Source organism: Drosophila simulans, chromosome 2R (assembly GCF_016746395.2).
Source record: "Drosophila simulans strain w501 chromosome 2R, Prin_Dsim_3.1, whole genome shotgun sequence".
Lineage (NCBI taxonomy): Eukaryota > Metazoa > Arthropoda > Insecta > Diptera > Drosophilidae > Drosophila > Drosophila simulans.
Window position 1 is genome coordinate 14,458,506 of NC_052521.2, and position 13,206 is coordinate 14,471,711.

At 42.9% G+C, this 13,206-nt stretch overlaps 3 protein-coding genes across 5 annotated transcripts in view; 1 reads left to right on the forward strand and 2 right to left on the reverse strand.

Annotated features, from left to right (window-relative positions):
• Positions 1-13,206, forward strand: part of LOC6734891 (protein muscleblind) — a 164,291-nt gene that overhangs the window by 21,229 nt on the left and 129,856 nt on the right. The window lies entirely within an intron of this gene.
• LOC120284406 lies at positions 4,710-5,606 on the reverse strand. The gene is made up of 2 exons (XM_039291990.2): positions 5,128-5,606; positions 4,710-5,064 (listed from the first exon to the last, which is right to left on the reverse strand). Exons 1-2 carry the CDS (start codon positions 5,189-5,191, stop codon positions 4,736-4,738), a joined length of 393 nt encoding a protein of 130 aa, XP_039147924.1. The 5' UTR covers positions 5,192-5,606; the 3' UTR covers positions 4,710-4,735.
• Positions 12,626-13,173, reverse strand: LOC6734889. Its single transcript, XM_002081850.4, has one exon. The coding sequence runs from the start codon at positions 13,072-13,074 to the stop codon at positions 12,679-12,681; it is 396 nt and encodes a 131-aa protein (XP_002081886.1). The 5' UTR covers positions 13,075-13,173; the 3' UTR covers positions 12,626-12,678.

A 13,206-nucleotide genomic window follows, 5' to 3' on the forward strand; every position in this document is an offset into this window, starting at 1 on the left:
TCTTAAGCTCTGTGTGCAATAGGAGCAGGGCAATTTAATTGGTTAGAACATTTTCCAACTTGATTTGCCAGGTTCAACGAAAGTAAATCCATAAATAAATCAATTAGGTCCGCTTCCATTTAAAACCCCGAGGACCCACTCCCATTTCCATTTAAACTCGACCTCAACCAAGTGTTGTCCTGTGGCAAAAATGCCAGACGCGCTGGTTAATTGATATAAACGACTGTCTCCTACGGTTCCGTAATACAAAATACAAGATAAACAAACAAAAAAAAAAGGAAATAAAATGGAACGCTTACGGAGAAAGGTAACATAAAGGACTCGGCACAGCTTTCACTGACTTGGCTTCTGTTCGTTTTATTAAAATTTATGCCTGGGCCCACGGATGAAAGTTGAGTTTCCTTCCACCTTTAAGTGTTTAGTCTAGGGAAATTTCGCACATCCATCCTGGCAATGAGAAAGCGTAGGGCTGCAGCCCCAGCAGCAGCCTAATGCAATTCCACACCATTATTTTCACCTGCCAGGCTTTAGCAGAGCACACCGAGCCAGACTCGAAGCGAACCGAAGCCATGAATCGCTCCAACTTTGAAAACCACTGACATGCAACAGAATTTATAATCGTATACGAGGTAACAGTATCCCAGTTGCTCCTGCAACGGACTCCATTTCTTCCTCCGCACTTTGTGTCATTAGGTAACGTGAAAGGTACCTCGAATGTTCAGATACCCTATTTGTATAATGTGAACCTTAATTATTTGATCGAAAGTTCAGTGCAGTGGATATAACTCCTAATTTTTCAGCCTACTGATTGATCAGAATCTGTGTTCTTAACTATAAAAGATATAAGATTTAAGGAAGTATAATAACTCAATAAGCCCCAAGAAAGAGTATAAAGCTCACAAATTTTGCGTACGCCAGTTATGAACGTGGGTGTCGCAAAGTGGGCGTGTCGATTGCATCGCGCTATACGCAAACAGAGCGAAAGAGATGGAGATGGGTATGGTGAAAAAGAGAGGGGGAGATATATGCCACATCCTGGTTTTCGTTCGCCGCCGTCGCCTGCAAAAGTGCGTGTCTCGATTTCTACATAATTAAACTACGTCAGCTTGTCCATAGCAAGCGCTTGCCTATCGACTCCCTGCCCCTTTCTCCTGCTCCTTTCTCCAGCACTTTCCACACCGCCCATCCTCACCTTCTCATGACGGCCCTTTATTACCACTTCCGGCTTGCACCGGCTCAAAAACACTGTTTGCCCGGGCTTAGTTGGCCGTTGGCTCGGTTCAGTTTGGTTCAGTTGAGTTCAGCTGGCCATGGATCGTATAGGTTTGCCTCCGGACCCCGCATCCCCGCCGATTTTGCCGGACAACTTTGGCGCTAAAACTTTTTAATGCACGTGCCCAGGACGAAGGACGTGCGGGGTGTTAATGGGCGGGCGCAAAAAACGACAGGTAGGCGACTGCAGTGGCGGACAGCTTGACTTTGGAATCGATCAGGCGACCAGTGAGGCCCTAAATACTCTGAATATATAGATTCAAGAATTGCAAATACCATAATAATAATGATAAACTATATCTAAAACTAGCTACAAATATTATATTTATCCATTTTCATTCGACCAAAACTGTAAGAAAAAGTATAATATATTAAGGCTTTGAACTTCAGTTGGTGTTATTATATTTATATTTAAATATTTTTATAGGTACCATACATGGTATTATCAATAAATTAATATATTTAAGCTCCCATCAGACTCGTCTTTGATTTACTCCCTGAACACCGCACAATTAAATTTTAAATTAGTCCAACATGCTAAATACCCTGATCGTAGTAGTTTAAATCCAATTAGACACATTTGTGTGGTGCACACTTGGCCTGCAGTTTTGTGTCTTGGCTGCCGTAACTGCGTCTGGCTCGTTTGCACGAAAATTTGCTGGAATTATTTCGAGCAGTTCTAAATTTCGCAATAACGAGCCGCATTTGACGGGCATACAAATTGCTATTGCCCCCGCCGCAGAGGCCCTGCATCCAGGACCAAAGATGTAGGATGCAGGATGCCGAGCCCAGCATCATCTGGGCCTTGGCTTTGTAAACTTTCGGGTGCGTGAGTGTGTGTAAACTTGTTCCTTCGATTGCGCAAAGTTTGGCTCGAAGGATACTACATAATTAAATAGCTGAAGCAGGCCACATGCAGCGCAACAACAAATGGGATTACAACAATTTAAGTTGCACCATCTTTGGCAAAGATTTGGCCAAACTCAAGTGGGAAAATATTTGTGCTAAGTTTTCACTGGGTTTCCTTCTTTTTTCGGCCCTTGTCTTGCGGGTTTTCCTCGCTGCCTTTCCCACCACCCACTCTGCCCCTTTTCATGCGGCGGCAATCTTTTTGATTTAGCTGCGGAGCCATTAACACGGATTGATTGCCCCAAAGGACAAAAGACGGCAAGTGGCTTAAAGGACAAGCGTCAAGCGTTGCCTTGGGCAAGGACATCGCCAGTGGGTGGCAATCCCATCCAGCAGCTGGGGGCGGCAAATTGGACTGGACCAGTGGGATGGTGTGCGTGCAAAGAAATTGAAAAGTGGCTGCCTGTCGACGTCTCTCTCACGCACTTGCACCCAATTTTTTGCCCTTTGGCTTTCGGCAATTGATTCCAGTTTGATTTTTCCACGTTTTTTCACTGGCTCTTGGCTGTCACAGCAGATCGGTTTACGGTTTACCAGTCTGCTGTCTATGGAGATTAATCCCCGTAATCCCATTAAGAAGCGAAACGAAAATATTCCAAACGAAATACGAGGACACTTGAAGTTAGCACGTTAAAGAGTTGTGGATGTGGATTCTTACCCCTGGTTAAGATCTAACGTAAGGATAATCAGAATTTCTTCACTGCTACAATTATGAACAAAAGCTCGTGACAGAAATCGCTTTACAGCTGGGCCATAAAATGCCAAGCAATTTTAGAGCAGAGGCGCCAGCAGGAACTTATCGATTAAACAGCCGAGCCACGGAAGGGCTCTTTCCTGGAAACCTTTAATACAGCACCCCTTCCTGTTGCCACCCACCCACACATGCTAATAAGAAAAGCTTTGTTGTGCATTTCCTTCCGGTTACGTGGCCAGAGGTTGAGGCGCATTTGCGAAATTGAAGACGAAGTGCCAGTGCCAGCAGAATTTCGGGCAAGCCTTAAAAACGTAAATTGAAAACTTTGTCGGTCGGCTTGGTCGCCTCGTTGGCCCGAAAGTGTGCTATATACGTATATATAGATTTACCAACCCAAAGGATATACATATATACACAAGCCCGACTGTGCGTGCCATGTCAACATAATTCAGGACTTGATTGAACGGCGCTGCAGGCCATAAAAGCGACAGTAGACGACATAAAACGAGGCACCGTTTTGTCGCTGAAACTTTGGCTAGTTTTAAAATCAAATGACTCATTTGTAAGGCTTTCGCCGGAGTCGGAGTGGCAAACATCCATAGAACCCGTTGAATCCGCAGAGATTAATTTGTTATTGCCGCCCTGGAGGACTGTGGCCTGTGGAATTTTTAGCGCAGCACTAAAGGTGCAAAGGAATTTAATTAAATGTTCTTCCCGTTGCGAAAACTTTTGCAGCACTGCAGGCAGGACCTGGCCTGGGATTCCCAGGACAATGCCATCTAGTTGTCAGGCAGCCATTTCGGTGGTCGCCTGCCACATTTCCCCTTTCCGCGGCACCGGCTCAATAAACTAAACAAATTTGCAGGAGCCTAGGGCCTCGACTCTAAGATAAAGAACAACCGAATGGGAACTATGCCGGTGCAGAAGTGCAAACAAAAGTCACTTGTTCTGGTTGAATTTCATTTCTTAGGTGGAATGTGCGAAGGAAGGCAGTTAAATATTTTAAATTTGTTTTTTATTCAATATCAAAATCACCAAAAATTACTCCCTAACAACTTTCTTTACAACGGCATTAAAGTTCCAATTTCTTAGTGGTTGCCCAAGACTTTAGCACACTCTTTGGTCATCGATTTGAACTCGATTTAAGTAGAACTTGCAAACGGCTTGTAGCCCAACCGCATCCGTCATAATCAACTGAATACCAGTCCGGTTCTGACCACAAAGCCTGCCACCTCCCCATTCTCCCCGATCCCCAACCATGTACCCGGTGATTCCTCCGCCTGCAACTGGCCGCCCACAGACATCGACAACAGCATCTGCATGCCATTGAATGGAGTTTAAAGAGTTCATAATCCAAAGAGTACACAAAACCAGACGATGGGAGCTGAGGTCCAGCGTCCAGGAGCTAGTAAAACAAACTGATCAATGGGCTATAATACGACAGACGGGCGGACAAGGACCGCTTTTCGGTCGGAGAAAGGGGGAAGAGCCTGGCCGCCTGAAAAGGCCAGACAGACATAACATGGACAGCTGGCATGAAAAATTATTTACTGCAAGAAAAATCGCATGCAACATTTTTGAACCCAACTAGTGTGGGCAAAAGTGAGGCAACCAGGGGCTTTAACCGCATCAGAGAAGTTCTCGTGTTTGCCATAAAATATCGAAAAATATGTTGAATAATCAATGTCAACTAACTTTGAAATTCTGAAACTTTTCTTGTGCTAAAAGAATTAAAATCAAATAAATCAGTCAATGAAATGAACGTTTTATTGGTTTGGTATTATTTTTTCTCTGTCTAAGAAATTAATTACTAGTACAAATTAAAATGTTCGATTTACCATCTGAATATTATTTTTGAAATCACGGCTTGAACATCCCGAAGACAACAGTTTCTGTTTCGTGACACGCTCCGATCTCTTTGGGTGGCAGGAACCTAAGGCCACAACGTGAGTGACGACGCATTGAGAGTGGGTTACGTGCACCACCACCCACTGGGGGCAGCCACAGCACCACCCAGATCTGCCCCCGGAAAGCCCGATGGCCAGCGGCATGATGAAGTTGCCAATGATGATGGTAGCTGGTTGTCGGTCGCCGCTCGTTGGTAACAGGGATCTGGAAGCGGCAATCTGTGGACCGAAGGCCGAAGCTGATGCGAATGCGAGTGGGAATGCCGATGGAGATGAGGATGACTGGGCAGGCGACACAATAATGCCGCCATTAATCTTCTGGCACGACTGATTTGTTTGACTTACGGCTCACGGCGACAGGCGGCATCAGGGGGAAGGTCCCTGGTCTTTCGTCACTGGCAAGGGGCATTTCTGATGGCCGAGACAGCCAGCAATGGCTTTAAGCAGCGACTGGCCAACGCACATTGCAAAATAATTTGTGTAAATCATTGGCGCTCACTGCCAGTGCATTATATAAGGCAAATACCCCGTTGAAGTCCGGCCATCAACACTCAGCCTGTTTTGACAGTTGTCGCCATCGCCAGAGCGACATTCATAATTTGGGTCTTGTTAATGAAAGGTTTTTCAAGTAACCGTCCAGCTATGAGAGCTTAGCGACATTCAGCTTACTAGTTTGTGGCTAGGAAAAGTGAATTGACGGTGTGGAAAAGCAATAGGAAAACATACTTTACTGTGACAACACTGGGCGACACGTTTGCCTTCAAAGGTTAGTTTACCTCATGTAATCAAGTATCAAAAATCATTTGCAAAAAACTTTAAACTTGCCATAAAAGCAAAAAACTTAATCCCCAACAAAAGAGTAAACTAAAACTAAGTCAATTGTTTAGTTTTTAAATAGGTGCTGCTCAGTGTAAGCAAGATGTTGCAATTTGCCGATTTTATAACAAATGTTCGCCGCATGTCCGACAATCATTATATCACACTCATGTGCGTTGTGGCTATCTCCGAAACCCCCAACATAGCCCCCCACAAGCCCCAAACCCACACTCAAAACCACCGATGAACTATCACTCAGGCTCACAATCGTTCAGTTTTGGCCTCTGAAATGGACTTGTTCAACTATCCGATTGGCTGGCAAAAGCGAAAACGAAATGCGAAAAGTGAAGCCAATCCCTGTTACCAAAGACGACCGCAAATTACTCTCCACTTGAGTGCGAAAATTGCAGTGGAAGTGGGGGGAAAATGTTTGGTTTTCCGAAGGGGCAGAGGGGAATCCACCAAAGGCAGTGGAGTGAAAAAATTAGGTTGCCAGTTTCTGCACTACGAACTAATGTCTGAGAACTGCAATGATATTCGAAATGCTAGTGAGAATAGATGTGATTATCCCTAGAGAAGATATGAAAAGTATTAGCTTGAATCTTCAAGTTACCTAATATATTTAATCAACTAGCACATTCATTATGTGTTACACAACATTTTATTTATGCACCTGCAGAGTCATCTCAAATCTCCGCATAAAAGCCTTTAGGTTCGCTGGGCCTTTTTACGAGAAAATAAAATACCATTTTCCTGGTTATTGTGCAAGGCCCTTGCTATTCATCACTTTGATTAGAGGCCCGCCCACAAATATTTACAGCCCAATCCCGCAAAACAATGAAATTTTCAATGGGTGCCTGCCAATTTTGAAGGCAATCTTTTTCACATTTTCATTGTGTCGATCGAGCAGTGCCAGAAAAAACGCAGTGCCAACGATGGACAGCTGTCCAGCTTGAGTTGAGTGGCCAGGACCAGGAAGCAAAAGACATGGCCAAAGAAAGAGCAAACCGGGCCAGCTTAGTCATTTTATCATGCCAAAATCATACGAAATTTGACAGCAAATTACACGACTTAATGCCGCCCACTTGGCTCCAAGGAAAAATCGTAGAAAATAAAAACGGGCGCTGCAAGGAAACCCACAGAAGGAAAAGCGAACAGCTAGCTAGCTTCGGGCTCCCCCAAAAGGAAATTAGTCAAAATTTGACTCGGGTTAGACAAATGGCCAGCGCGAATTTCCACCGAAAAATAGAGGAAAAGAAAGACTATTCAATGGCGCTTTCTGGCGATAATTATGAGTAATTTATTTAATGATGATTTGCATTGCGGACAAAACGTAAACAACGAAACTGAAAAGCTGGAAAAACAGTTTTTCACTTGTTTGCATCTGCGCTGCTGCAGTCCGCAGTTGTTTTTCTGTGTGGTTCGCTTGTGGCTGCTCCTTGATAATTGCAGTTCATTTGCAGTCGTGGGTCGGTTGATATATGGCCAAAAACTGTGAGTGAGTTTTTCGCCAGTCGTCCGTCCGTCGTTGCTGCATTTTTTTATGGCGCCCATCAATTAAGCTGAGCGAATGAACGCCTTGAAGCTGCACTCACATACCACACGACACGTTTTAATATTAATTTACCCCATCCTCCACGGAGCAAATTGCAGACACACCTAATAGCCGAAATGACCGAAAGCCATAAAACTTTTAACGACACAGTCGAAAAGCCAAAGACCAAAGTGGCGAAAAACGCGTAAACAATGAGCAGCAAGATCTTTGGAGCGAACGCTGGGTTCAAAGGTTGTGAGGCGCTCGCCACGCCCACTAACCTGATAGATGGCACATAAATTTGTAATTTGTAACTTGAAACTGCAGAAAAGTGAAAGATAAGTGGATAGTTGGATTACAAACAGCTCGATCGTAAAGGAAATTGCAACAAATTTAATTTAATTTATAAACCAAAGATTAGACATTTATAAATCCAATGCAAATCTGTTGTAAGACACTCGCTTAAGTTAAGGCTTATTAATAAATCTTGTAAGACCACACAAAGTGCAATCATAATGAATTCGAGTGCATTGAGGTTATTCAAACCTACTCGAAATATTAAATTATTATAGTCTTAAGCTTATCTCATTAAAATTATAGCCAATTTATACAACTCTTTAGGCTATTTAAATTTATATAAGCTCATAAAAAGGGAAAGTTAAGCGAGTACTCAATTCTCGGATCAAGCTTATCTGTCATTTTACTGGAAAATTGCATTGATACAAAAATTATTTCCTGCCGTTTGCCCTTGAACCGACTAACTAGGAAATGTGGAAAATAAAAGACCATGTATTTTCAATCAGCCAAGTGCAACAAATAACAACGAGTGTTGTTCTGTGGAAAAGATTTTCAGCCTTCACAGATTTTCTTGCTGTCTGTTGTTGTTTGGATTTTCCTGCGTGGCATTGTTTGTTTGCAGCAAATTGAACATTTTCATTAGATTTTCAGTTTCGCAACGGTCGGGTGTGGAGAAGAAAAGCCCTGGCACATTCAATTGTAATGCCCAGGAGAGCGATTCAATTGAATTTGTTTGTTTTAGTATACGGTTCATTTATTTGCAAAAACGAATGAATGAAAGCATTGGCCATACATTGGTTTTCCCCCATCTTTGCTGAGTAATTTGAACTTTGTCGAACTTCCGGTCAAATGGCGAAGGCTTCTGCCTCATAACATATGCCAGGTATTGTTCAAGTGCAGATCCAAGTAGTTCTTATATATTTCAGGTGTGTTTGCCAGGCCTTCCCACCTTCGCCATGTGAAAGTTTTACCCCTAAAGTTTCCCGCTTCCGCCATTTTCCCCGGGGACCTCTTAAGATTTCATTGTGTAAATTTACTGCGGCATTCTTTGTCCCTTCTGCCAGCATATAAAACAAAGGAGCGGCCAAGAAAAAAAAGAGGAAGAAATGAAAACCAAAAACAGAACGACGCCAAATTCAAATCGCGAACTGCTTAAAAATGAACAACAAATGAAATTCCCATAGGTGCCAGAAGTTTGGCGCGTCTGCAGGCATTTAAATGGCAACGGTGGCGTATACGCAACGTCAAGGAAATCTCCTCAGCTGTGCCACCAAAAACTTTTGCAGCCTGCATCCTTCGTGTCGCTGCTCCTTTCACCTGCTTCTATGTCTGCGAACGGGCAGGGCAACATTTAATGTCATGTTTGTAAGTTTCTAGACGATGCCAACATGTTACTTTTGGCCCGCCCCGGCGATTCCTTCGTCCTGCCTTGAAGTTCTTGCTCCTGATTCGGGTTCTTCCGCTTCTGCGTTTCCTGGCGGCGGCAGAAAGTCACTTTCTGGCATTTTCACACAACCCGAAAATGTCTGGGCTCGGCCTCTGCGTAATTCGCTAGCTTTAAGTTTCAGAAATTAAATAGCAAAATATCAACTATTCTGCTATCTAATTTGAAGACGTAGATAATTTCTCTTTAATTTCTCTTTAATTAATATTTCCTTTTTTAATACCAACATGGGGTGCATATTATTTAAACGAACATGCAAATTTAGTTTAATATTCTGATTTGATGGGGCTTAGCACATTGTAATATTTTAGATAAACAAGAAGAGCAAAACAATTGCCACGACTATCTAATCCCTCTTCAAATCAACAAGGCACAACTATAGACAAGCGTCTTGTCAAAGTCAACATAGCAAAAGTTTTTACTATGCTCAGACATTATCCTCCAATGGCATTATAAACAATTCATAAACATACTCGCATGCAAACACCCACAACTACAGACAGCTGGGAAGATTATGTCAGAGACAATCGGATTAATATCAGACAAGAACAGCTCTGAGCAGGGCAAACATCAATGAGACGACAAATTGTAATGAAAACGGATTCCAGATGGGAACATTTGTGGCCGGAAGGGCGGTGAGGTGGGTGGGTGGTTGGTGAGGGAAAAAGGATTGCAATTGCTTTGTTGCCTCGGCTAATAATGTTGATCTGATTAGCCGAGCACCGCGGGGCAATTGCTGAGTAGACTTTACAATTAAATCAGGAAAACGGCTAAATGACTGCCAGACAAATAAGTCGACTTACTTGACTTTGTCCTTCTCATTAAGCCCCTTTCTGCCCCCGAATGTGTGACAAAAGTTGGCATTTGAAGTAATTAAATTTAAATTGAATTCACCCAGCAAGTTTGGGGCAAAAAAAAAAAATAAAAGCGGCAAAAGCAGAAGGCAGCAAACTTTTTTAATCCTTTGCTCATTTGTTTTTCTTCGGTCGTCTTTTTCCATTTTTTTCATTTTTGGTGCGTGAAGTGGGTTTTTTGGGGATTGCCTTTGGGTTCGGGATGCCACTGCATTTCCGTGTTATTAAAACTTTGAATGAAAAACTTTACTGCGTAATGGATTTGAATTAAACGAAATGCACTGCAGTGCCTGCGCCCAATAAAAACTGTCTTATTTTGTTGGTAAAAGTAAGAGAAATTAATAGTTAATGCACATTTAAATTAAAATAAAATCATACTAGTTATTTGCAAGGTGCAGCTTTAAATTTCCGCACTCAGACAATTAACTCAACTGGTTGCAACACTAGATAACTTTAACACTAGGTGAAATTGTCGCTGCCTCAGTTATCGATGGTCGTAAAATGCCAGGCGCTGCGAAATGAAGCCATAGAATGGCCGTGTGGCACTTGGGGAACACGGCAATGGGCTGTACGATTGTCGCACCCGAACTCCGTCCAACCAGATCCAGCTCTAATCGCTCCCAGTCCACCGATACCCCCATCCCCATCCTCATTCGCAGCCCGACTGCAACTGTATTCCGCTGTTTGCCAGCCCACTCGCATGTTGCATCCGCTGGCGCATTGACTTTCATGTTGCGCCTCCCCCCGCCAAATGAGTCACAATTAAAAGCGATCCGAACCAGAATCGCAACGGGGTATGCGCCGCAGGTGGAGCAGTATCGTGGAGCTTACCAAATTAATTAAAAACAAAATAACTAATAGCGAAAAAAGGTTTAAGCTGGCAAATTAAATTGAATAGACAACACCATTTAGAAGCTTGTAAGACTGTAATTTATCCGTTGAAGTATCTATTTATAAAATATATTAATATTTAAAGTATGCATTTTTTTGTTTGTTGTTTTCTGACTTAACAAAAGCTTAATATTTGTATTAATATTAATTGAAATATAAACTATAATACTAATACCAAATAGCTTGCAGAGATTTCCCAAATGGGTTAACGAAAATTCTCGACTAACCAATATCCCTTTCCCTGCCAATGGCCACGGGGTATTGAATGACTTACCTTACTGGAAAGCGAAAGCGAAATGGTTATTGCAACATGCAACCGCAACTGCCGCGGCAACAACAGCAACAACAACAGCAGTGGCAGCATTAACCACTATGTGGCTGCGTCGTCTCGCAATAATTGTGAGCAAATATTACACGAAAGCGCGGAAAAGTGAGTTGGGGATGGGGGACTTGGGGACTGGGGACAGGGGACAGGGGCACAGGTTCCAGATTGGCGGGCAAACGGCATATTATCGTGGCAGGCGATGACGATAACCGCAACAACAATGCAACATCATAATTATCGACCCGCTCCACACGATTTTCCCTCCCCCCAGACAACGTTAAACCGCTGGGGCAATTATGCCAAAAGCGCGTTTATTATGTGAAAAGAAACCAAAGATAAAATATTGAATTCGAGTCAGAAAAAATAAAACGAAGCTTAAATCATTTGAGGAAAAGCCGTCAAGGAAATCGAGTAGCAAAAAAGAAGTGTGCGTGTGTGTGTGTTGGTTCGCGTTCGAGAAAAGCGAATGAAAAACGGCTAAGAAAAGCCGAACAACAAAAATGTAATATGTAACGAAAGTTGTTGTAGACCACGTTTCTGTGGCACGTTACGAAATCAATACGGAGTTGCATTCAAACTTCAGCAACATCGGCGAACAATTAAAAGACTCACAGAGGCAGCACAGTTGGCACATTTTATTGATAATTAAATAATGCGAAATGTGAAGAAGTGATTGAGCTAAGCAATCCATCAACATGCAATCAAATTGGGGCTAAAAGAGGTAATTGTTTCCGCTGCCTTGCTGGTTATCCAATATTAATTAATTGCTGTCGATCTTAAGGAGTGTTATGTGGTAAAGGGGATAATTAAAATGTTTAAGTGCTTTTTAAAATGGTTTTTAAGTAACTGATAAGAAATGCCAATTTCTATTAGCATTATTTTACAACTTCATGTGATATTCGTAAAATGGCTTACATAACTAAATCTAAAAAATCAGCTAAACAATTTTAAACTTTTTAGCTCGAATTTAATGGCATTTAAGACAACTGCAGGCACTTTTCACTTACCAATTGTACTGGCGAATGTCATTTGAGCAGCGCCACAGTGTCATTGAATTGATTTACCAACGCCCCTTGCTAATTGACAGCGGCATTCATTAGCCTCTTCCTGTCCCCAAACACCCGATGGTCGATGGGCAGGCGGGCGGAAGAGGCGGTTCACCGGGGAGACGGGAGCTAGTGGGCGTGGCTTTTGGCGACAGGATGATGATGGCGGGTGCAAACATGCTGAGCACACAGACACCGCTCGGTTGCAGTTGCATGTGCCCCAGTTTCCGTGACCGCTGCCGCTGCCTGTTCCATGAATTTCCCGTTGCCACTGCCCATGTATAAATTTTCCATTTTTCCCCCCTATTTTCACCACTATGACATAATGACGCGCCGCTCGGGTTTTTGATTGATCGATCGAGACGGAAACAGGAACAAAAACTGAAACCGGGAGAGCCGGCAGGCTGAACCAACAGCAAGGTGTCAAAATTGTTACAAATCAATAAAAATGCAAAGTATAAATATAACTCACAACTTTGATTGCTTACATTAAAGGCCTTTTTGGCGATTCAGTTGGGCATTTAATGTGCAATCTGAAAAATGACAGTAGATAAACTGGTTTCAAACTGCATATAGGGGAATTGTTTAAAGCAGCGAATTCAATCGTTAATGGTATTTTAATATGAATATTATTAACAATTTGAATAACTCGCAGCATTGAATTCAAATTCGAAAATCATCTTGAAAAACTATTGCGGCACACCAACAACACGATCATTATCAGTAGCTTGAATTCTAATACGATTCACATCTGTATCTGTAGACTCATCAGAATCGCCTTCCTTGCCATCGGTATCACTCTCTGCCTCAGAGCCAGATTCATTGTCCTGCCAGGGATTAGACATCCTAAATCTTTGCTTTTGGAGGCGCAACTGTTTGGCCAACCGGAGCACACGCAACTTGACCCACATGACTCTGGTGGCATAGACGGCAACTGCGGCTGCCGCCAACAATGGGTGTTGCATCATCATCCGGGCTCCGGAAGTTGTGGCGTCCGCATCGCGAGGCGTGGTATCGGGAACTGGCACGGCAGCAACCCCTTCGGAGTCTGTGTCATCACCTCCGGCAGACGCGGACTCACTCATATTGTACTTTCTGCCTGGTAAAGGGAATTAGTCACAATGATTTTATAGAAAAGCAGTTTTTTGACAGTTAGGTGTATGGTATCAAGATGACGTGAATCCAAATTTGTTCTTGAAACATATGAATCGTAACTT

Excerpts from the sequence above, each read along its gene's own strand:
- LOC120284406 (XM_039291990.2), bottom strand. The coding sequence starts at position 5,191 with ATGCCCCTTGCCAGTGACGAAAGACCAGGGACCTTCCCCCTGATGCCG. Across the intron at positions 5,065-5,127 it reads GCCGCCTGTCGCCGTGAGCC|TCATCCTCATCTCCATCGGC; the intron begins GTAAGTCAAACA and ends TCGCCTGCCCAG.
- LOC6734889 (XM_002081850.4), bottom strand. The coding sequence starts at position 13,074 with ATGAGTGAGTCCGCGTCTGCCGGAGGTGATGACACAGACTCCGAAGGG.